Source organism: Silurus meridionalis, chromosome 14 (assembly GCF_014805685.1).
Source record: "Silurus meridionalis isolate SWU-2019-XX chromosome 14, ASM1480568v1, whole genome shotgun sequence".
Lineage (NCBI taxonomy): Eukaryota > Metazoa > Chordata > Actinopteri > Siluriformes > Siluridae > Silurus > Silurus meridionalis.
The window spans coordinates 7987041-8008060 of NC_060897.1; the positions used below are offsets into that span (position 1 = coordinate 7987041).

The 21020-nt window shown below is 38.5% G+C and overlaps 3 protein-coding genes across 7 annotated transcripts; 2 read left to right on the forward strand and 1 right to left on the reverse strand.

The window, feature by feature from the left end:
- Positions 1-239: 239 nt before the first annotated feature.
- Positions 240-6727, reverse strand: si:busm1-163l24.3. Of its 2 annotated transcripts, none has more exons than XM_046866818.1 (6): positions 6530-6727; positions 6105-6296; positions 4008-4114; positions 1167-3880; positions 868-1082; positions 240-695 (listed from the first exon to the last, which is right to left on the reverse strand). In XM_046866818.1, the coding sequence occupies exons 2-4, from the start codon at positions 6283-6285 to the stop codon at positions 2927-2929; spliced, it is 1242 nt and encodes a 413-aa protein (XP_046722774.1). In that variant the 5' UTR covers positions 6286-6296; positions 6530-6727; the 3' UTR covers positions 240-695; positions 868-1082; positions 1167-2926. The 2 variants fall into 2 exon arrangements, with proteins under 2 accessions (XP_046722774.1, XP_046722773.1); XM_046866817.1 differs by having other exon boundaries at positions 6530-6724.
- Positions 6728-9278: 2551 nt separating this feature from the next.
- asb16 (ankyrin repeat and SOCS box containing 16) lies at positions 9279-14723 on the forward strand. 3 transcript variants are annotated; one of them, XM_046866403.1, is made up of 7 exons: positions 9279-9422; positions 9757-10151; positions 10667-10934; positions 12139-12547; positions 13844-13927; positions 14040-14153; positions 14230-14723. In XM_046866403.1, the coding sequence occupies exons 2-7, from the start codon at positions 9815-9817 to the stop codon at positions 14413-14415; spliced, it is 1398 nt and encodes a 465-aa protein (XP_046722359.1). In that variant the 5' UTR covers positions 9279-9422; positions 9757-9814; the 3' UTR covers positions 14416-14723. The 3 variants fall into 3 exon arrangements, with proteins under 3 accessions (XP_046722359.1, XP_046722360.1, XP_046722361.1); XM_046866404.1 differs by having other exon boundaries at positions 9760-10151; XM_046866405.1 differs by having other exon boundaries at positions 9846-10151.
- Positions 14724-16079: 1356 nt separating this feature from the next.
- Positions 16080-20820, forward strand: tmub2 (transmembrane and ubiquitin-like domain containing 2). 2 transcript variants are annotated; one of them, XM_046866031.1, is made up of 3 exons: positions 16080-16232; positions 18384-18875; positions 19113-20820. In XM_046866031.1, exons 2-3 carry the CDS (start codon positions 18394-18396, stop codon positions 19504-19506), a joined length of 876 nt encoding a protein of 291 aa, XP_046721987.1. In that variant the 5' UTR covers positions 16080-16232; positions 18384-18393; the 3' UTR covers positions 19507-20820. The 2 variants fall into 2 exon arrangements, with proteins under 2 accessions (XP_046721987.1, XP_046721988.1); XM_046866032.1 differs by lacking the exon at positions 16080-16232 and adding an exon at positions 17681-17700.
- Positions 20821-21020: the final 200 nt, after the last annotated feature.

The window sequence follows — 21020 nt, forward strand, 5'->3', positions numbered from 1 at the left end:
CCAGCAACACGGTAAGCTACACCTGAACAAAGAGAAGTGCTTTACCAGAAGGAAATAAAATTCATATTTGTGGTAGGATGAGACACAGAAGAAAGATTCTTGGTGCAATGTGGATTATAAAATTACCAATGACTGAAACAGCCTGACTAAAGAATTTATTGAGAGAAATATTAAAATTGTGCTTCACATCGAAAGATGTTTTGCAACTTTTCAATAGTTTAAAATAACAAAAGAATTGCTATTTTTACAAAGCAAAATTTATTGACAAGTCGATGATTGTCTCAAGGTTCAAGGCATCGATTTAACGCTCTATTTTTCGGTGTAAAAAAAACCCAAAACCTTTACTTGAATATACCGTATGAGACAGAATATGAGCTGACTACTTACAGTAACACCAGTATACAGTATAACTACAGTTTTTTGTTTATTAAACAAATGATAAGAAAATGCCTTCAAGAATTTGTCATAACTGCTACAATTTTGTATTTTCTTTTATAATACAACATATATTACATTCGGAAATACTTTTGATTTGATATAAACATTTGTAAGCTTAATTACATTTAAAAAAAAAAAAAGGAGTGGGGTTGCTGTTGAAGTCAAGGTATTCAAATGTTACTTAAACCCCCTTAATCCCACAAGTCCTCAATGCCTCAGACAAGTCTTTAAGATATTTGACATCAGGATATCCATTCCTGTAGACACAAACACAAACCTTGTTACTTAAAAAGCATTTTAATTACTTACAATTTAGAAATAAAACATTTCCCCCAAGCCACTCTAATCTACGTGACTGTTTTTCATACCTTTCATTGATTGTTGTTTTTTTTTTTGCTATTCCATGCTAATGTGTGTAATGAAACTCACCTACTCTTCCCTCCAGTGATGTTGGTCTTGTGCGGGATTCTGCTCCAGGTTATTTTTGCTCTGTCATTATTGTTACTTGGGCAAACAGTAAAGGTAAACCCTTGCTTAAATGCTTTCTCCAGGCATTGCAGTAATTCCTGCCCCTGTGAACTAAGTGGCAAATAGGCTTCAAATACAGCTCCCTGGAATGGTAACCCGGGGTTTGGATGTTCATCCTATGTTGGGCACAAAGCAAAAATTAGTATAATTGCATTCGGAATATAATAAAAAAAAATACTATAGGAATAAAGTCCTCGTACTCCCTGGATGCCATCAGGTATACAGTAGGTAATCTTGGCTGTTCTGTATTGCTCGTAGCCAGGCAGGCTCACGGACAACTCTGTACAACTCATGGCGCCATGAATGCCTTTTTTCTGCTTTTGTCTTATGCCGGCTTCGTTTCCTTTGAGCTCTTTCGTATTCTGCTCCTCTTTGAGTGGATGAACTTGCATTTCCATTGATGGGTTTCTGGCTGCATTCGCTTTAGAGCACACCATACACTGAGCATGAAGTCGAATACAGTTGGAACATAGAAAAACACCACAGCTTCTTTGTGTGCCGTTCTCTCCACACACACAAGATTCCAACTGTTTACTGATTGGCACGTTGGTTTGTTTCAAAGCCAATGTAGTTGCATTTTGGCTTTTCTGTGTTGTCAGGGATGATGCCGTCTGCCAGTTATCCCTCAGTCCCGACAGCACTCCACTTACCTCAGATGATTTGCCTGGTAATGGGCCAGTCTTATTTATTTCCAAATCTGAAGCCGCCTTCTGCATTTCGTTGGCAACTGGCATCGGTGTTTCCTTATAAGCTACATTTCTGGACTCAGATTTGTATCCTTTAATTCTGCATTTTGCAGAACTCTCACTATTAGCTTTGGTCTGATTTGGTCTGGTCTGATCATTGCTTTTAATTGGTGCCTGGTTACTTGATGCCTTTGCTTGTCTTTGATCTGTACTTTCCTGATGGGTGATGGAGGTATGGACAAAAGATCCAGAGTTTAAAAATCTATTAGGAAACAGTTCTTGCAACATCTCCTTGGCTTGGGAACACTGTGATCTGGGCCCCAACAGTGAAATATCATCCTTCACATTCAGCAGTACAATTTTGCTGAAGTATGAACATATGTCCAAACAGCCTTCCTTGAACATATCATCACCTTCTGTCGCACCTAAATCTGCTACTTTAAGTTTCTGTACATAAAAGTCTAAACCTATCGAATCAACTAGCTTCTGGAGCTCCTGCTGACATTCTTCAACCTTGGATGATGCTGATCCTTTTAGAATAACCATAGTCTTATATTTGTCAACTATGTTCTCAGATACTTGTACATCAGAGATCAGAACATTTATTTCAGAGTGATATATTTGTTTTATATAACTCCACATTAATGTAGGTACAGTGATTGCTTTGGATACAATGCTGCTTGGAAGTGCCTCAGCAGATATCCTACAATTAAGGCTTGTGGATCTTTGTCTTCTAATGGAATTTGTGGCAAGACCTGAATTATCATTAGTCCCAGGCTTTTGTGTCTCCTGTTTTTGTACTGGCCGGCCTGAACAACTATTTGTCCTTTTTAAGGTAGACATAGCAGTAGTTGTAGACTCTACTGTAGATCCTGTTGTCTTGCCCATTTTCCCGAGCCCTGAATGGGCATTCACATGTGTGCTGAGTGGACCTTTGAAAGCAAGTGTTACTCTGGAGGTACAACTTGCAGAATTTGTTCTACTAACCTCATTTAAGATATCTTCATTATTTACACCACTTACTTTAAAAGCACTAACCTGAGAAGCCCTGGCCTGGACACTACTGACTGCATTTTCTGTACATGGGGTGAAATTTGGTGCCAGTGCTGGTGTGTTAATACCTTGGGTTAAATCTTGAGAATCTTTACTTCTCCCTTTTTCTACAGGGCCATACCCCAGTAAGCCTATGTCAGAGTTCTTAAATCGAGCAGCTAGTTTGTATTCCTCTCCATTCTTCAATCTTCGCTCAGCATCCGAGATTCTCTTTTTAAGGGTCACAGAATTGGATTCTCTGCTTGTTCCAGCCTTCTGAATTTTCTCTGATTCAGAAACTGGGGAGTAAGAGGAGATGACTGAAGTGAGGTCTCTTGTTTTGTTCTCAAGTTCTCATCAGATGAACCGAACAGAAGTATCTGTTTGGCCTGAGAGACATCACTGCTCTCACCTATGATATAAATGTGGGTCTGATCAAAGTTGAGCAACACTTTGGGAAGTAATGACTCTAAGTCCTTAAATGCTGCATTTTGCTCTCCATGCAAGTTAAGGGCACTTCTTGGAATCTGAGCTCTTCGCAAATTACCCTCCATCTTCTGGTAAAGCTGACTCAGCTCCTTGCGAGCATGGTTCAAGTGTTTTTCTGCTTTGGATCCTGTCTCACTGTTTGCATTGGTTTGCAAGTACAGTGTAGAGACTCCTGCAGATGTGACATCAACCACATACACCCCATGGTTTTGTAATATAGTCCTGTACTCCTCACTTCTACTACATAGATATGCAAATACATCTGCCTCCATGATAAGAGACAATGCTTCCACATCCAGTGCATCTATCCAATCTTTTGTCCTCTCATCAGAGCATGTTTGTGTCTGTGACAGTTGTATGCTGCTCACTTTCGGACTTGGATACCCGGAATCCTGATGCAAAGAAACATCAAGTCCATGTGGTTGGTGCAGAGGGTTGTGTTTTTCTTTCTGATGTGAATAAGCTCCCTCAATTTCTTGCGCAAAGGACGAACTTTCTTCAGTTGGAGGTACAAAGTCTACAAGGAGCTCTATCAAGTGAGTAATAACATAATTAACCACTGAGTAGGGTCCCTTTAATGTGCAGTGCCTCAGTGGCTTAATGTAATGTACCCCAATGTCTGTAAATTTTTCAGTGAGAGTTTTTATAGTCTTTTCACCCAGTGGAAATTGGCTGCAATCTATGGTCACACACACATCGAGGAATACCTGGTGAGAGATGTGTCAGAAAAAAGAAATGTGAAAATCTTAATGATTGCATTTATATAACTAGGTGTAAGAAGAAACAAGCATATCATTAATATTTAAGCCATTCTAGTTTGCCCTCTGTGCATACCTTGTTCAGGTGTTGTGAGTCCTGCCATGGAAAACTCAGGGAAAGTTCATACGTCCTGCCGTCCACCTTTAAAACCTGTGGTTTATGACTGCACACACTGAGCGCAACTGTAGGAAGTAAAAAAAGTAATATATTGAGCAAATATTAAGATATAAGATATGAGTCAATGTCTAACCCAAGTTGATATGAATCAAAATTTAATCCTAGATTGTCAGAGGTTCTGAAATCTTTAATATGCTACATGAATAATAAAATACTTTAAGATTGATCAAATGGTACTGTCATTTTTAGGTGACCTGTTGTATGCTTTTGTTTTCCATCCCTTTGTCGAGTTTGATATTACATAAAATTTCCTGTTTAATCACCTGATACTGAGGCACCCAAACACTCGAATAAGAAATGTATCATTGTTAGTGTGGTGCCGTTTTCTGTAGTAAGAGCAATCTCGAGTGTCAGTTGGACCCTGAAGAGGTATGACTCTTTTATTCATTTTTTTCTTCAAGAGAAGAGTGGCTATTGTGAAGGTTCCACAACATTACATAAATAAATAGCAAGATGACTCATTCAGGTAATCTTTGGTAACCGAATTGCTGTGATACAAGACTAATAATCCACTTCTGTGCATGGTGTTATCAAAAATAATTCTCCAAGAATATACTGTATATGGATCAGGCATAACATTATGACCACTGACCGGTGAATAACACTGATTATCTCTTTATCATGACACCTGTTATTGGGTGGGAAATATTAGGCAGCAAGTGAACATTTTGTCCTCAAAGTGTGTTAGAAGCAGGAAAAATGGGCAAGCATAAGAATTTGAGCAAGGAGTTTGACAAGAGCCAAATTGTGTTTGCTAGACAACTGGGTCAGAGCATCTCCAAAACTGCAGCTCTTGTGCTGTTCCCATTCTGCACTTGTCAGTATCTATCAAAAGTGGTCCAAGGAAGGAACAGTCGTGAATGGACAACAGGATGGGCAGTATTTGTGATACATATATTATTTCAAATATAAAATAGGAATTTGTTATTTGTATTTGATAGGGTTGGGGAAAATGGCTTCATATTTTGTATCAAAGTATTTTTACTTTGTAAGAAGATGACATAAAAATGCAGCCTCTGATTGGTGCATACACAGTAGTTTGCCCAGACTTGTTGAAATCAGAACAGAAAATTGATCCATATGGAAGAAGGTGGTGAAGGTAAGAAACGTGCAGGCTGCCAGCTTTCAAATAGGTGTCCAATGATTGCTGATTAAATATTTGCCAAATATTGTACCCTAATTAAAGTAGCTGTTTAGTAAAATCATGATTTTGCATACCATTGCATGAATGACTGCCTGACACATAATATATTATATTTATGATTAACAATCAAATGATGAATTTGTTAGAAACTAGTTGCTATGAACACAGGTGGCATCGGTGTCCTGTAAAGTAGCCCTTCATTACCAAACACCAAGTAACTAAATTAGGATACAATTGAGTCATTCGCAAACTGTTAAACATTAAACTGTTGGTTACTTTAAAACTAATATTCATTTGAGAGATCACAGGGAAATGTATGTGAATACTTGATATGTTAACTGGTTGCATATGTCAGATTTATTGCATGGCTCAGCCAGAGAAAAGCTATAAAGCATTGTTTACACTGACCCAGTTCAATAATGGTGAAGGGAAAGATCAAATAGGCCAGTTGATGGAAGGTTTGTAAAAAAAGAAATTTCATGCTCCCTTGTAAGTATTTGAAACATGCTGTGTATTTTATTTAAAAATACATTGTGATATATTTTTGCCCAACCCTGTGGACTGCAAAGGCTTATTGATGCAGGTGGGGATCGAAGGCTGGCCCATGTGGTCCGATTCAACAGATGAGCTCCTATAGCTCATACTGCTGAAGAAGTTAATGCTGTTAATGATTGAAAGGTCAGAACTATTTTGAAAGTAAAAGGGGGACCAACCCAATATTACAAGGTCATGTTATGCCTGATCAGTGTATTTCTATATTATTTTAAAAATTATTTCATTGTCGGGGGTTTTAATTGCAATCATTGTAACTTCCCCATTACTTAGAAAGTAAGAATGAAAACGCAGGAGACCTCTGCTATCTTCAAAGGTGATCATGGCACAGGGATCTGCTGCTTTGAGGGTGATCTTGGAGATCTCTCCTCCTCCGTTACGCTCGCGCAGAAAGTGGATCAGAAGTTTATCTTCAAGGCGTTCGTGGTCCATATCGGTGGGAAGCCCACGTACACATACTGTGTGTCCTATTTCCGCCATCTTCTGGACAACTGACGTGAAAAAAATAAATAAATAAAGTGGAGAAACGGATTATTATAGTGGTATTATTAATATATGCAGAGCCTAGTTTCTTAAATTAATATTGCAAACATTGCACAGTCTATTTCCATACTATGGCGTGAGGTAGCTGCATTACAACAAACAATTTTTTTCTTGAACATTAGGAGGAAATTTTAGAAAGAACTTGCGCCATAGTCGCAACAGGAAGTTTGTTTACTTATACCTTCCTGCCAAGATGTCCTAAATTAGATTGTTAACCGGTTCCTGGGGTAAAGACAGGTCGACCAGCTGCCCTCTGCTCCTTTTACCACTGTGCAACATTGTTTGCATTTCATTGTCCTTCACTTATTGTATTATCTCTGATTGTGTGTGTGTGTGTGTGTGTGTGTGTGTGTGATCTCGAAAAGAAAAGTGAAAGCTATGTGAGATCGAGTGTCGTAGTGTTCTGGAGATTTAAAGAAATAGTTGCTGCAACTGTATTGGAGGAACAAAAGAAGCCAAAAAATGTTCATTGCATGTCATAATATTCTCCATGGCAGTGAATTCAGGTATAATGAGGTAAAAAGGGACACTTGGAAAATGTATGTATTGCAATTTCAACTATTTTTATTTCCAAAAAAACTAAAATACTGTGTAGAGACGTGCAGCCAGGTGAGGCAGTGACCTGTTCCAATGTACAATCCACCTGTTCTAATAAAGATGCATACAATGAAATGTGAAACTGTATATATTTCAATTTACTATTTGCATAACACTTTTTTAAACACCAGACATTATGTCCAGCATGCCCCAAGCAGCTTTACGGAGAGACAGAAGTTATAAAGTTTAAATTTATAATATGATATCTTGACCAAGCCAATTGTGACTGTGGGATGGAAAAACTCTCTGAGATGGTATGAGGAAGAAACCTTGAGAGAAACCAGACTCAAAAGGGAATCCATACACATCTGGGTGACACTGACTGTGCATTCGTTATAGTTTTATCATTGTTGAAGTGTACTGTTCAGTGATGGATGCTTAAATGCAGAAATGTTCAAACTGTGCTCCTAAGCCATAGAAACAGACAGGTTATATTAATTGCAATGCAAATCCATCCTCAAATTTCATAAGTTGCTTTCATGGATCTTTTCAATTGAAAAGAACTCTATCCAGAGGTGGTGTGTCAGTATAAATCAGGCAGATTTAAGGAGAAGAAAGGGACTGGTCACTGGTACTTTAAGAGCATGTTTATCTGGTCAGAATGGGAGAAAGATTTCTCTCACTTTTTCTATGATGTTATGAATTGCTTTATTGTCGAAATTGCTGATTACATCTGAACTGAACGTGGGGAATAAGTGCGTGTGGGAATATTTGTGTGGATATCACCAATATACTGTTTATTTGTATGTTATCACTTTCCATAGCCTAGGCAACTTATTTCACATATCTATGGAAAATATATTCAGGTGTGTTGCTATCAATAAAACTGCAATAAAAAAGGACCATGAGAGGCAAAAATTTACCCCTGCCACCTGGGGGCATGCAAGAGCCTGAGTACTGCTTATATAAAATCCAAATAACCCAAATTGCCCAATCGCCCAAACCAAGTTATTGAGAATGTAATGGGTCAAATCTGTCTCTGTCTCTCCAGCACCCCTCCCCCTTTTGACATCACTGCATGTCATTGGTATTTAATATAATTTTAATTATTGTGGTAAATATATAATACATTTGCTTTAGCAATCAGGACATTATACATTGTTCCTTATACTGGTTGTTCAAGATAGCATGCTAAGAAGAAGTATTATATCTAGCTAGACACAAGTTTACAATGCACATTTGTGTACAACTTCTAAACAGTTCACTATTTAGCCATGTATTTATATCAGTTTTAGGTTAATAGGCACCTGATCAATGGACCCATATGTAAGCCTGCCCTAAACTGTTGCCACAAAGTTAAAAGCACAAAATTGTATAGATTGACTTACGGAGTATCAATATGATTAGCTATTAATATGATTATTAAATTGTAATTTTTATTAGCTATCATTATTATTATTAGGTATAAAGAGGCCAAAGCTTATTTCAGCATGTCAAAAGCCTAAGGCAAGGTGGTTGAAGACATCGAGTCCTGACCTCAAATACATTAAACACCTTTGGAGTAAACTGGAAAAGTGATTGATCACTAAACGTCCTTATGAGTACCTGACTTTATTAAGACCCTGGTGGATAAATAAACATAAACCACAAGCACATTCAAAAATACAAGGGGAAGATTTTCTCAGAGAAGTGGAGAACAGCAACTGGTCTCTAAATGTGGAATGAGATTTAAAAAGCATATAGTTTTTGCCATATAATATAAGCTATACTATAGGGCCAAAACTATATACTTTTTTGAAAATTAGAAAGTAGTATTAAGTGCAGTGGTAAAATGGATCAATAGACCTGTTTAAATATTTTTTTTTTTAAACAAACAATAAGCAATAGTTATTTTATGTTTGTTTATTAATATATGTGCAATACAATTTTTCTTAAAATGAAATAATGTAAGTTATTGTCTATTTTGTTAACCAGTGAAATGATTCCAAAACAGCAAAAAAAAAAAAAAAAAAGCCAAAGAGCCAACAGTTAATGTAGGAACACAAAACATAGTATACAGTGGTCCCACATAAATCCAATATTAAAGTACAATGCAATTTTATGTGGTGGTAATTTGATTTAGTAATCCATGCCCATATTATATTAATTGTGGCTATGGAAAACCTGGCTTTTGGTCTAAATAGATTCATTTGAGGTCTTCTAAAAGAGGTCTTTTTTTTTTTTTTTAGTTATGTATTAATTTTCTGACCACAAAAGTCAAGTAAAGCTGTGACAGAGAAATTCAAAGAATTCTTATCTATTAATTGCGCCCTCCACTGGCAGTTTACTGATAATTCAGTAGCCATATATCTACTGACATTTTCTTCTATTTATATATACAGCTTTAACTTGAGGTCAGCATTATCTTGTGACTGGCTGTTTAGTCTCTCACGAAGGACATTAGCTTGTTTAATTGTTTTATCATTTTAAATAGCCTGAAATGTGGCCAACTTTCAAAAGGGACAAAAGGGACTAGAAGACCTTTTCAAGCTTTGAGGGTGAGTAAATCATTTTTAGTAGGTCAAATAGCTGCAACTGATCTCTGTTTTTAGTGTTGAAGCACACGTGGGCCCAAAAGGATGTTTAGTTCTCTATGTGTTGCTATTGGAAAATTCTCAGATTGTGTCTTTACAATTTGGGCCCTAAAAACTCCTAAGCGTGGACAGAGTTAATTCACATTTACACAAATGTATATTCACTGATTGGAATGCTAGAATGGACCAAATATGAAGACCTTTGTGTTGAAGAAGTCTTAATATTATATTAAATTTTGTATTACACAACATGCAGCTCTTAACAAGTAGGTTTTCTGAAATCTTGTCTCTTTTATAGCAGCTTTCCCCTTTAAACCATTATATATTTGTGGAAGCCAGATGCATCTCTCAGTGCCATGTCTCAGAAAACGTTTGCTTTTACATCAGCCACACTACGTTCTCTGCGGATGGAACAAGAGTTGCAGGACTGGGAGGAAGCACGTAGGGCACTGGAGCACAGGAGGGTAATGAGTAGGCGACCACTGCCAGCGGCACCGCGGCTCAGACATGGGACAGAGAGGATCCAGACAGTACGAGCTCCTCCACCTCAGATCCACTGCAGAGACCCGGCTGTCCACAACACTTTCATGTATGGAGACATGAGAAGTCTGTATGCTGTACTCAAAGAATCTGGTATGGTGAATGCAATAATGGAGATTGTCCATGAGGAGATGGTGTGGACTCCAGAAATGGGTAAAAAGCATTCAAATACACATGCTGAAGGAAAGTGGGAATCTGTGGCTAGTTGGGATGTGAGCATAAAGTGTAATGGATTTTGAAAAGTTTCGTACATACTTTTGAAAAGTTTCGTACATACTTTCTATATGGGTGGAAGCACAGGAAGACAAAGTTATATACACAGACCAAACAAAACCAAGAGAAAGTACATCTAGGAACTAAACTAGAATGGGGCAAAAATAAGAGTATTGCATAATATGGACAGTTGGGGATTGATTATTTAATTATTTATTGTGGTGGAAATTCTGGGTGGAAATTATATCATATATCATTACTTAAAATGCATGCTGTATCATCACAATATTTGGCCACCATTGTCAAACAAATATACAACAAATTATCATTAAAATGATTTTATGATGTGTGTGTGTATGTGTGTGATATATTAAATATATTGTTACTAAATATTGTTTAAATAAGAATAAAACAAGCCTGATCTTTTTTATAATTCTTGTTGCTCTGAACCCTAGGCATGTGGACTCTGTCCTCCAAAGTGAAGCAAACGTCGGGCCTGCGCCTGGCTGCCGGCAGAGGGCACTATGGATGCGTGGAGGAACTGCTATTCCGGGAAGCTGAGGTGGACGCTGACCCTGGTGGTCGAACGGCCCTCCATGACGCCTGTTCCGGGGGTCATCACTCCTGTGTAAAGCTGCTGCTGGAGCATGGAGCAGACCCCGATCTGCTGACAGCTGACGGCAATGCACCTCTTCACCTGTGCATCACTGCTGAGTCCTATGCGTGAGTGGACACAAGTGATATATTGGCAAGGAGCATATGCACTTTTCTTCCTAAAATTTTGCAGTGATTTGTGTAAATGTTCCAAATACAGCAAATGGATCTACAATTTTTCCCTCCATGCAAATTATATGCCAATTCCACCACACCTGCCTTAATCACTTTACTTATACACAAACCGATCCTTGATGGTGAAATAACATTAGTTATATAAATTAATGCCAGGTCTCCTGGTATTGTTTTTTTCAGAAATTTCTAACTCAAGTTAACATTTAACACAGTTCTTGGCTAAGACATTATAATGTCACAGGTGGAACGTTGGTTTGTCTTTCTTGACGCATTCCTTCAAGCAAGATGATTTGAAAAAAAAATAGAAAAAAGAAAAGAGGGTAAAAATCTACGTTGGAAAAATGTAATAAATTGCAATAGTAGTAAGATTGAATGAATCTACAGTGTTGCTACAGAACATTTAGGGTTTATTTAGGGCAGTCATGTCAAACTCAATGTCCCTGGGCCGATTCCAATTCCAGGTCCATTGCACCTTGAAATGATATTACCTTATGGGCAAGTCCATTACACTATATCCTGCACACGAGGTGATGTCATATTTCTATTATAACTGGAAAGGTTTGACTGTGTGTGCTGCACAGTTTTTAGCCTTCAACCCTGAAACAATGCCCCATCTTTGCTCAGACTGCTTGAACATTCTCCATATCATATCAGTGTGAGCAACATTTTCTGTTCTGGAAATGAACAAAAGCCCACACAGGATTCATCTCACTGATGCACAACTTCACTCTGTTCTAAGAGCTGCCACAGCAGAGAACCCAAAATCGCAAACATTAATAAACTGACAGCCAAGAAACGATGCCAAGCATCCTGTTTAGGCAAATGTGCATAAGCAGAATGTAATGCATTTACTAATGTTTTATAGTTGCACTTTATCCTGTATCCTGTCTTTCTTGTTGTTTAAGTGTTGACAATATTTTACCCTTTACTTAGACTCAGTATTTATTGGTCCCCTCTATGATTGAGTTTGACACCACTGATTTAGCGCAAAGTAAATGAATATATAGCTCTGACTGTGGAGCTGCTCTGGTGTCCAGAACTTCAGTCTTTCACCCGTGCTAAAGTTTTCATTGTTAGTTAAACCTGCTTGTTGTTTGATTCACAATCCTGTATATTTGTGTCCTTTGTACTCTCACAGCTGTACAGAGCTGCTGGTCAGCATGGGTGCCAATGTGAATGTGGCCCAGCGTGACTCTTGTCTCACTCCACTGCATTTGGCATGTCGGAGGGGTCTGGTGGAACATGTAGAACTGCTGCTGGCCCACAGAGCTGATGTAACTGTGCAGAACCGTGAGGGGGAGACGCCACTGAATGCTGCATGCGCCGGAGCTGAGAGGCCAACTGAGACCGTGCGATACCTGGCTGTGGTGCAGAAGCTTTTACAAGCTGGAGCACAGGCCCATACAGCAGGCAGGAAACAGCACACTGCCCTACACAACGCCTGTAGTAACTGTGCTTTTCAAATTGCTGATGTGCTTTTGCAGCATGGAGCTCGGGCTGATGCAGCCAACTGTGCAGGCTATACACCCATGGACTGCCTGCTGCAGGTGAGGCAGAAGAAAGAAAAAACAAATAAAACAGCATTAAACTATGTATTGACCGTGCCACTGTCTTGACCCTGTCATACAGTGCTGGACAAAGTACACAAAACATGCACAAGAGATCCACTAGGTAAAATATTACTCCACTCAAAGTACAAAAGTAATTGCCTTCAAATTTACTTAAGTATCCAAAGTACTATGATTTATTATGGATATAATGTCCTATTATCAGTTTTGTTGAAAAATACTCTTTACTTTCTTATTGTTATTACTCTCAGCACACCAGTCTATTAATAGAATGATTTTAATGAGCCAAACACTGATTGATCTCTATTAAAATAATTTTGAGCCCAAAACTTTATTTTCGACTATTAAAAAAAAGATTGCTCAAATAAGGCCACGTGTATTGTGACAAGTTAGAGTCAGGAAATTCTTCCATCATTTACTACTCTCAAAATGTTCTGCTTGCTGTTGAACTGATGCTGAACTGTATCATCGTGCTAAGAAGATACCACCAAGCAGCAATCAAAACAAGTTTAAATCAGAGCATGCGCTTTACCATGATTGGTGGCTTGCTGTGTGCTTGCCCAGTTAAGATTTTGGCGCTCATAAATAAAAAGTAACAACTGATTTTGCAAAAGAATTAGTAAAAAGTTAAAGATTTGGGGAGTAAAAGTCTTCCCAAATGGAAATACTTTGATAAAGTACAGATAAGGGAAAGCTAATTAAGTACAGTAACAAATTATATTTACTTTGTAACTGTCCACCACTGTGTATACTGAAAGTATACACCTAGAGGTTTTAGTGGCATGGTTTATGGAAGTATATCTACACTCTTACTTTTTCACACTAACCCAAGAACTCGGTCTGAGGCTGTTGTGGGCAGAGACTCACTAAATCTAGACAAAGACCAGCTGATCAATCAAATCAAATCAATCTCAGATTACTTGGCTGACAGGAGTGGAAGCCAATGCGATTACTGTTGTACAACCATCTGCTACAGGGTTTTACATGCACATTGTGAGATAGATGGTTTAACTTATTATTATATATATATTTTGTACTATTCTGTGTAAATCACACACTAGCAATTTTTTAAAGCATCTTCAATCTGTATTTGTATGATTTTATGCATTACGCTGTTATATAATTGGATGAATGGTTTTCCTACTTAAGTGGTGAATGTATTTTAAAAATATATTGGATTGGTTAGATTGCTTTCTATACATTAAATTAAAGCATTCAAACCTTCATTAGAGCAACACTAACAAATTAATAGCTTTCATTTAATTTTTTTTTAAGGTGGTAGAAGATTATCCCGACCAGCACCCTGAACTAATCACTCGTTCACTTCTCAACCGCGGAGCAAAACCTCCTTCTACCAAAGTAAGCTGACACAGAAGAGTTGGAATGACCCGTCAATTCACCATGATGATAGGGATTAGGTTTTTTCTTTTACTGCTTTTTTGCTGTGAAATGTGTGTATGTGTGTTGTAAGATGCTGAAGTTGTGCCTCCTGTCCCCTGCCACTCTGGAAGTGATGCTAAACTGCTACCCAGTGGTGTCAGATTGTGAGGATTTGATACAGGAAGTCCCAGATGAACTACTGAAGGTATTTTCATTCTGGTTTATACACTGCATTATTGGAAAGCTCTTAATCCAAATATGCTTTTCCTACATATCCCCAGGAGCATATGCGGTTCTTCGACTCAGTTTGCCGGGTGAATGGGCAGCCCCGCACACTTCAGCACCTTTGTCGATGTTCCTTGAGACTCAGTCTGGGTGCACGATGCCACTCTGCAATCGATAAGTTAAACATCCCATGTGCACTTAAAGAGTACCTGCTGCTGCCGATTAAAGGCGAGATCCAATGATACTACCTGGACAGGAAAATACAATCACTAATATGAACTTGCATTTAAATAATAAATGTTACAGAACCATATAGCCATTAACCTCTTTGTGCTGAAGTCTTTAATTGTCTTGACCTAATCAGAGTCAGACAAATGACCACAAGCAGTTTAAATGGGACACATTACAGTGTCATTCATATTATTGTCATTTTTGCATTTTTTTTATTTGCCAGTAATATGAATGTTTCATTAAGTCTGTGATTGACAGATTCAGTGCATTTATGTAAATCGACAGTTTCTAAAGCTGGAAATTCTAATAAAAATATCCTTTGCAGCAGAGGTAGTCTTCCTTTCCTTGTTTATTTATTTATTTATTTATTTATTTATTTATTTATTTATCATTAAACATATCTTTTCCCAATAGTTCTCTTTTTTTCAAAGCATTTCTCTCTAAATATTATACATATATTATTATATGTATGTATGATATATACAGTATATTATAGAAAAGAAAACTAAAAAAGTTTTTAAGATGTACGTATGGCACAATTTATGTAAAATATATATATTATAATAAAAATAAATATTACTGTTTTATTTTATTATTTGTATGATTGTTAAGCGACGTGATCTCAGCCATTATTGTTGCAAAAGCCAGTGCACTCTTAGTGCCAATCCCAAGCCCGGGTAAATGGGGAGGGTTGCGTTAGGAAGGGCATCCACTGTAAAAACATGTGCCGAATCCAAAATGCGGATCACAAACCAGAATTGCAAACCTGATCGGTCGAGGCCCGGGTTACCAACGACCGCCACTTGTATCGTTAGCCAACAGGGTACCGGTGAAATTGGGCTACTGTTGGCTGAAGGAGGAGAAGGAGAGGAGGAAAATGTCTACAGAGACAGCAGGAAAAGGAGAAGTGGATGAGAGTGGAGGTGAGGGTGGGTATTTTATATGTTGGTACTATGACTGGTAAAGGGAGAGAGGTAGCTGATATGATGGAGAGGAGAAAGGTAGATATGTTGTGTGTTCAGGAGACCAAGTGGAAAGGGAGTAAGGCCAGGAACATTGGAGGGGGGTTTAAACAGTTCTACCATGGTGTTGATGAAAAGAGAAATAGTGTAGTGGTGATTCTGAAGGAAGAGTTTATTAAGAGTGTAGTGGAGGTGAACAGAGTTTCTGAGTGTTATGAATGTGAAGCTGGAAGTTGAAAGGGTGATGATGAATGTTATCAGTGCCTATGCACTAAAGTGGGCTGTAAGACGGAGGGAAAAAAATTCTGGAATGAGTTAGATGAAGTGGTAGAAGGTGTACCTATGAATGAAAGATTGGTGATCAGGACAGACTTTAATGGGAATCTTGGTGAAGGGAACAGAGGTGATGAGGAGGTGAAGGGTAGGTATGGCTTTAAGGAGAGGAATGTGGAAGGGCAGATGGTGGTAGATTGTGTTTAAAGGATGCAAATAGCATTGGTGAACACGTATTTTAAGACGTATATCCAGCTTTATAGATGTGGTTAGGGAAGACATGCAGGTAGTTGGTTTGAAAGAGGCAGATGTAGAGGACAGGGGGTTATGAGTTCCTCTGTAGCGACCCCTAATGGGAGAAGCCGAAAGAAGAAGAATAAGAATAAGAAGGGGTCATGCGGCGCACGCTACGTTTTAATCTGGCAACCTGTTTTTTTTGTGCGTTTCTATCGTGTGATCTGGCAACCCGACCCCGACGCCAAGTTGCGACGCGGCGTCAGCTGTCCGTGTTTGTTTATTACACGGGAGGTGTTGTGGCGGCTTTGGCGCAAAAATAGCACCATTACTAAACCTCCGAGAATGATTTAATGACGGTACATTTCTTTAACTTCTTTTCTAACACTCACGCAGACGTGACACAGATGTAACGTACGTTATCCGGAACAGCACATTTTAAAAATGAGTGCCTTTCTGATAGCAATGTTCGAAGGTCGTCCTTCCCTCTGTAGCTAGTTAGCATCAGTAGTTATTATCTCGTTTAAGCAGCAGAGTATATTTGTGTTTATTTATGCTGCTGTTTTTATTTCAAAACACAAATTTGTGCAATCTTTATTGCTATAATCGATCGGTTATTTCCTGCTCTGCATTACCAGGGCTTTACGGAACTAGCCACGATGCTAGTCAGTTAATATTGGGTACAAGTTAACGGCGGAAGAATAAAATAGTTGAACAAGCTGTAAGTTGGTCATAGAAAGTAACATTCTCCTGTTTATAGTCGTGTTACTGCTGGTAAAATCAGGATAAACTCTAATGTTTATGTATAATAACACTAAAGTTAACCATTTCCTGGTGTCTTTAATAGCAAACGAGCTTTCAGGCAGTTTCCTGGATATGAAAAAAACTTAAAGATCCATGAAGTTAATGAGAAGGTCAAGAACTTTGAGATTGGGTTTGGACTGTAATTAATATGAATAATCTATTACAATGGCTTATGACCACAGTTTGCATGAACAGTTCTGTATTTAAGCGTTTACAGATGAACCTTAACAATGCTGGATCTGTAATGAATGGACATTCAGTGCCATCCAGATGTGTATGGGTTCCCTTTTTTAGTCTGGCTCCTCTCATGGTTTGTTCCTCATTCCATCTCAGGGAGGTTTTCAACTCAACAAATTAATAGGCAATAAACCTATACTTTCTTTTATAAAATGTTATAACCGCGTTATCTCTGTAAAGCTGCTTTGAGATCTTGTCCATTGTTAAAAGCGTTACACAGTTTTTTTTTTTAAATCACTTGAATTGGCAAAAGTTGAACTGTGATTATATTACATGTGAAATAATAAAACTGTAGTGAATTTATATTAGGTAAACATTAGGTGATTCTTTTTTGAGTCTGGTTTTTCTCAAGGTTTTTGTCCTAATATCTCACAGGGTTTTTTCCTTGCTTGCTCATTAGGGAAAAACTTATAGGCACTGACTTGTTCATATTTTATAACCGCTTGATGTCTGAAAAATCTGTATTACTTGCTGCAAATCTGGTAGTGGCAACGTTGAAGTCTGAACATAACAAGCTAATAAAAAGAAAAGGTTATTAGAGTTTAACTGGTGGATTTTCCAATACCGAGAGTTATGTTGTATTGTACTCGCCGATAACCGATTAATCATTAATTTTAAAATGGATACTGGTTAAAAAAAACCCCAACATAACACTCCATTTGAAATACTACTAAACTATATTATAAAAAGAATTGTAATTTCAATGCTCTGGCCTTTGTGAAGACATTTACAGATGGACGTTTTGGAGCATGAGTTGGGATATATGTGAAATCGTAACACTTTACAGTAAGATTCCATTTGTAACATTAACCAAAGCTAACAGATGCTTGAGAAGTATAGTTAATTGTTTGTTTGTTAATTTTAACATTTACTAATACATTTGTAAAAGAATGAATTTTTATTTTATCTGTTAACTTTAGTTAATGCACTATTAACTAACATGAATGAGATACGCCTCTAGAGGCCGCTCTTGTACAATGATGGCGAACCTTTTCAGCCTCTCCAGAAACAGACGCAACACGGAAAAACTATCGGTATGGATTTTTGCCAATAGTTCCAGCAATCAAATATTGGTGCCTATTAATCGGTCAACCACTAATTCCTGTTACTTCAAGCCCAGTTTAAGTAATAAGTAGCAAAGCAAAGTTGCTGTTTATACGATCCTGAACTCGAATCCTTATGATTGATTATGTAAGCAGAACATATTTGTGTTCTCTATCAGTAGAGAATCTCCATTGCAACTGTCCTTACAGATTTCTAGAGAAATCTACCAAGAATGTATTCAGATACTCTCATATCAGTCACAAGTAATATCTAGCCTAAGGGATGCAAACTATTGCACTTAACTGCAAGAAGAAAGATGTCCTTGTGATTTTTATGGAATTGCCAGTCATAGGTGCAATACACTGCACATTGTGATTTGTAAATAGCAAACTAATTAACATGTCTCTGAAATGTGCCAACTTCAGAGGCAGTAAGATGGCAGTGTGTGCTCTGTCCATGTTGGATGGCCTGGGTGAAGAGGCCACAGCGCTGGGTGGTGTGCTCATCCTTCTCCTCGCACTGGTCCTGGCCTGGCTCTCCACCCACGTTGCTGACCGCGGCGATCACATCCTGGGCACCATTCTCACTGTCGGTGCCCACGCCTCACTGATTGGTCTGGGGGGCCACGACGGCTACGCTGTCGCACCGTCCAGCTCTGAGACAGGTGAGCAGCAGAGCGATGAGACAACAGATGAGGACAAACAAGAGGATGATGACGAGGAAGGCGAGGGCGGCGAGGAGCTGCTGGATATCCAAGGAGGCAGGAGGAAAATGAGCAGAGAGCGTGAGGGAGAGAACGAGGGCACGGAGGATGAGGAGGATGAGGAGAAGAGCATCACGGTGCGACTGAAGTTTATGAATGATACAGAGGAACTGGCTGTGCTGAAGCCTCAGGATACAGTTGGAGTGTTAAAGAGGTGAGAAGAAACACATCACTAATAATAGATTTTTAACTTCATCACAGTAGATGGATTTCTAACCCAGTTAGATTATTTGCATAAGAACAAATAAGTTGGCTGTGATTGGCTGCTTAAATCCACAGATTTGTATACATTCACATGTTAGGGTATTTATTTAAAGGTGTACAGTAATATTTTGGATAATTATTGGAGTTTTGTATTATTTCAAGACATCAAATCACTCTTTATCCTCAGTAAGTACTTCTCTGGGCGTGAGCGTCAGGTCAAGCTGATCTATCAAGGGCATTTGCTGCAGGACCCACGACGCACCCTGCTCTCACTTAACATCACTCACAACAGCGTGCTGCACTGCCACATCTGCCAGGCTCAGAGTCCTGCCTTGCCCCAGGCCGAGCCAGACGAGGGCCAGCGTGCTCAAGCAGGAGCGGGTATCAGCGGGGGCCTGCGCTCGGCCGCTCTCACGTTCAGCACGGGCAGCCTTGTGATCCCGGTGTTCGTAGTGCTGCTAGCCGTGGTCTGGTATTTCCGCTTCAACTACCGGCAGCTGTTCACAGCGCCGGCCACCGTCTCTCTGGTGGGAGTCACCGTCTTCTTTAGTTTCCTCATCTTTGGCATGCACAGCCACTGAGGATACAGACAGAAGAAGGAAAGATGCACGGAGTCAAGTCGTAGAGAGAGGGAAAAAATGAATCGGGGGGAAAAGATGGCCTATTCACTTGATCTGTTGAAACACATTTAGGAATATGGAATGAAACAGCAGCAGTTGAGTGATGAGGAGAAGGAATCGTAGCAGACTAAAGTACTCAGGGAGCCGTATGGCTTCTGGTGCCATTTAGATATCTGGTGTGTCAGAGAGAGAGAGAGAGAGAGAGAGAGTGTGTAAGAGTGTGTAAGTGTGTGTGAATGGGCGTGTTTGTGTGTTCAAGGGATAACTTGTGGCTGAGTAAAGAGAAATGATGCTGTAATTGTGCTTTAGATTAATGTAATCTTTATAGTAATTTCATCACAACACGAGACCAGGTTTGTCAAGTCTTCTTTCTGCTTGATTAACTCCGTCACTTTTATTGTCAGTCAGTTTAAATGGAAAAACGCCAACCTAAACTCGTATCTATCATTTCTGTAGCATGCAAGAAATTCAGCGTTTCTCTCTGCACCGAGAAATGAGTTGAAAAATCTGTTTCATTGGAAGATCACTTAACATAGAATATAACATTTTACCCCCCAAAAAGCTTCAAATATGTAACACAATAATCTAAAATCAAATAATAAATAGGGTTTAGTAGGGTACATATGTGACAGGAAGCCGTTAATTTTTTCTTTTTGTAATTATAGTAATTGAAAAGAGCATTCCGAAAAACACTTACATGTTACTTGATGTTTGCTGATAGAATTCAAAACTGCCATTTATTAAAGATTCGAGTTACTATAAGATGTGATAGACGGACGTGAGGTTGGAAAGGGCCGGAGTTTTCCGTTCATGATCGATTTGTTTGACAGCCGCAACATTTCACTTGTAGTTAACCGAGCGCGACACGATGCGCAAAATAGGGGTCGCGTTTCTTACCAAAACTTTAACAAATACTTTGCGGAAATAGCAGAAGCGCACGCTTCTGTTACTCTAATCTTTTAGCAAATGTATTTATTTTCTTTTTTCAGATTCAATTTTTGTATAATTAACGAGTGTGCATAGCTTTACCAGCTAATGGTCCTTTTTTGTTTCCGATCACAAATCAGTTTTGTTCTACAGTATTACCTTTGAGAGGAGAAACATTCTTAGTATGGAAATATTTGTTCTGTAGCAATACACATTGTGCTCTGTGTGCACGAAAAAAAGATAAAAAAAAAATACAGGGATAACAAAGGATAGCTACGCTCTGTAAATAAAGTGTATTCTGTGTATAATATAAAAAAAGTTGAAAATTAAAAAATGTTCGACATTGAAGGATGCCTCGTCAATTTGCTGTACAGAAATAGTGTCTGCAAATTTCTGCACATTATTTTTACTAGGATGTGGCATATTGTGTTTCTCATTTGCATATTGTGAATATTCATGGCATCTTTAATTTTAATAGTTTAATAGTTCACACAGTTTAAACTTGTTCATAGTTACATTAAAGAAATCTTTTTTTATTGACACAAAGC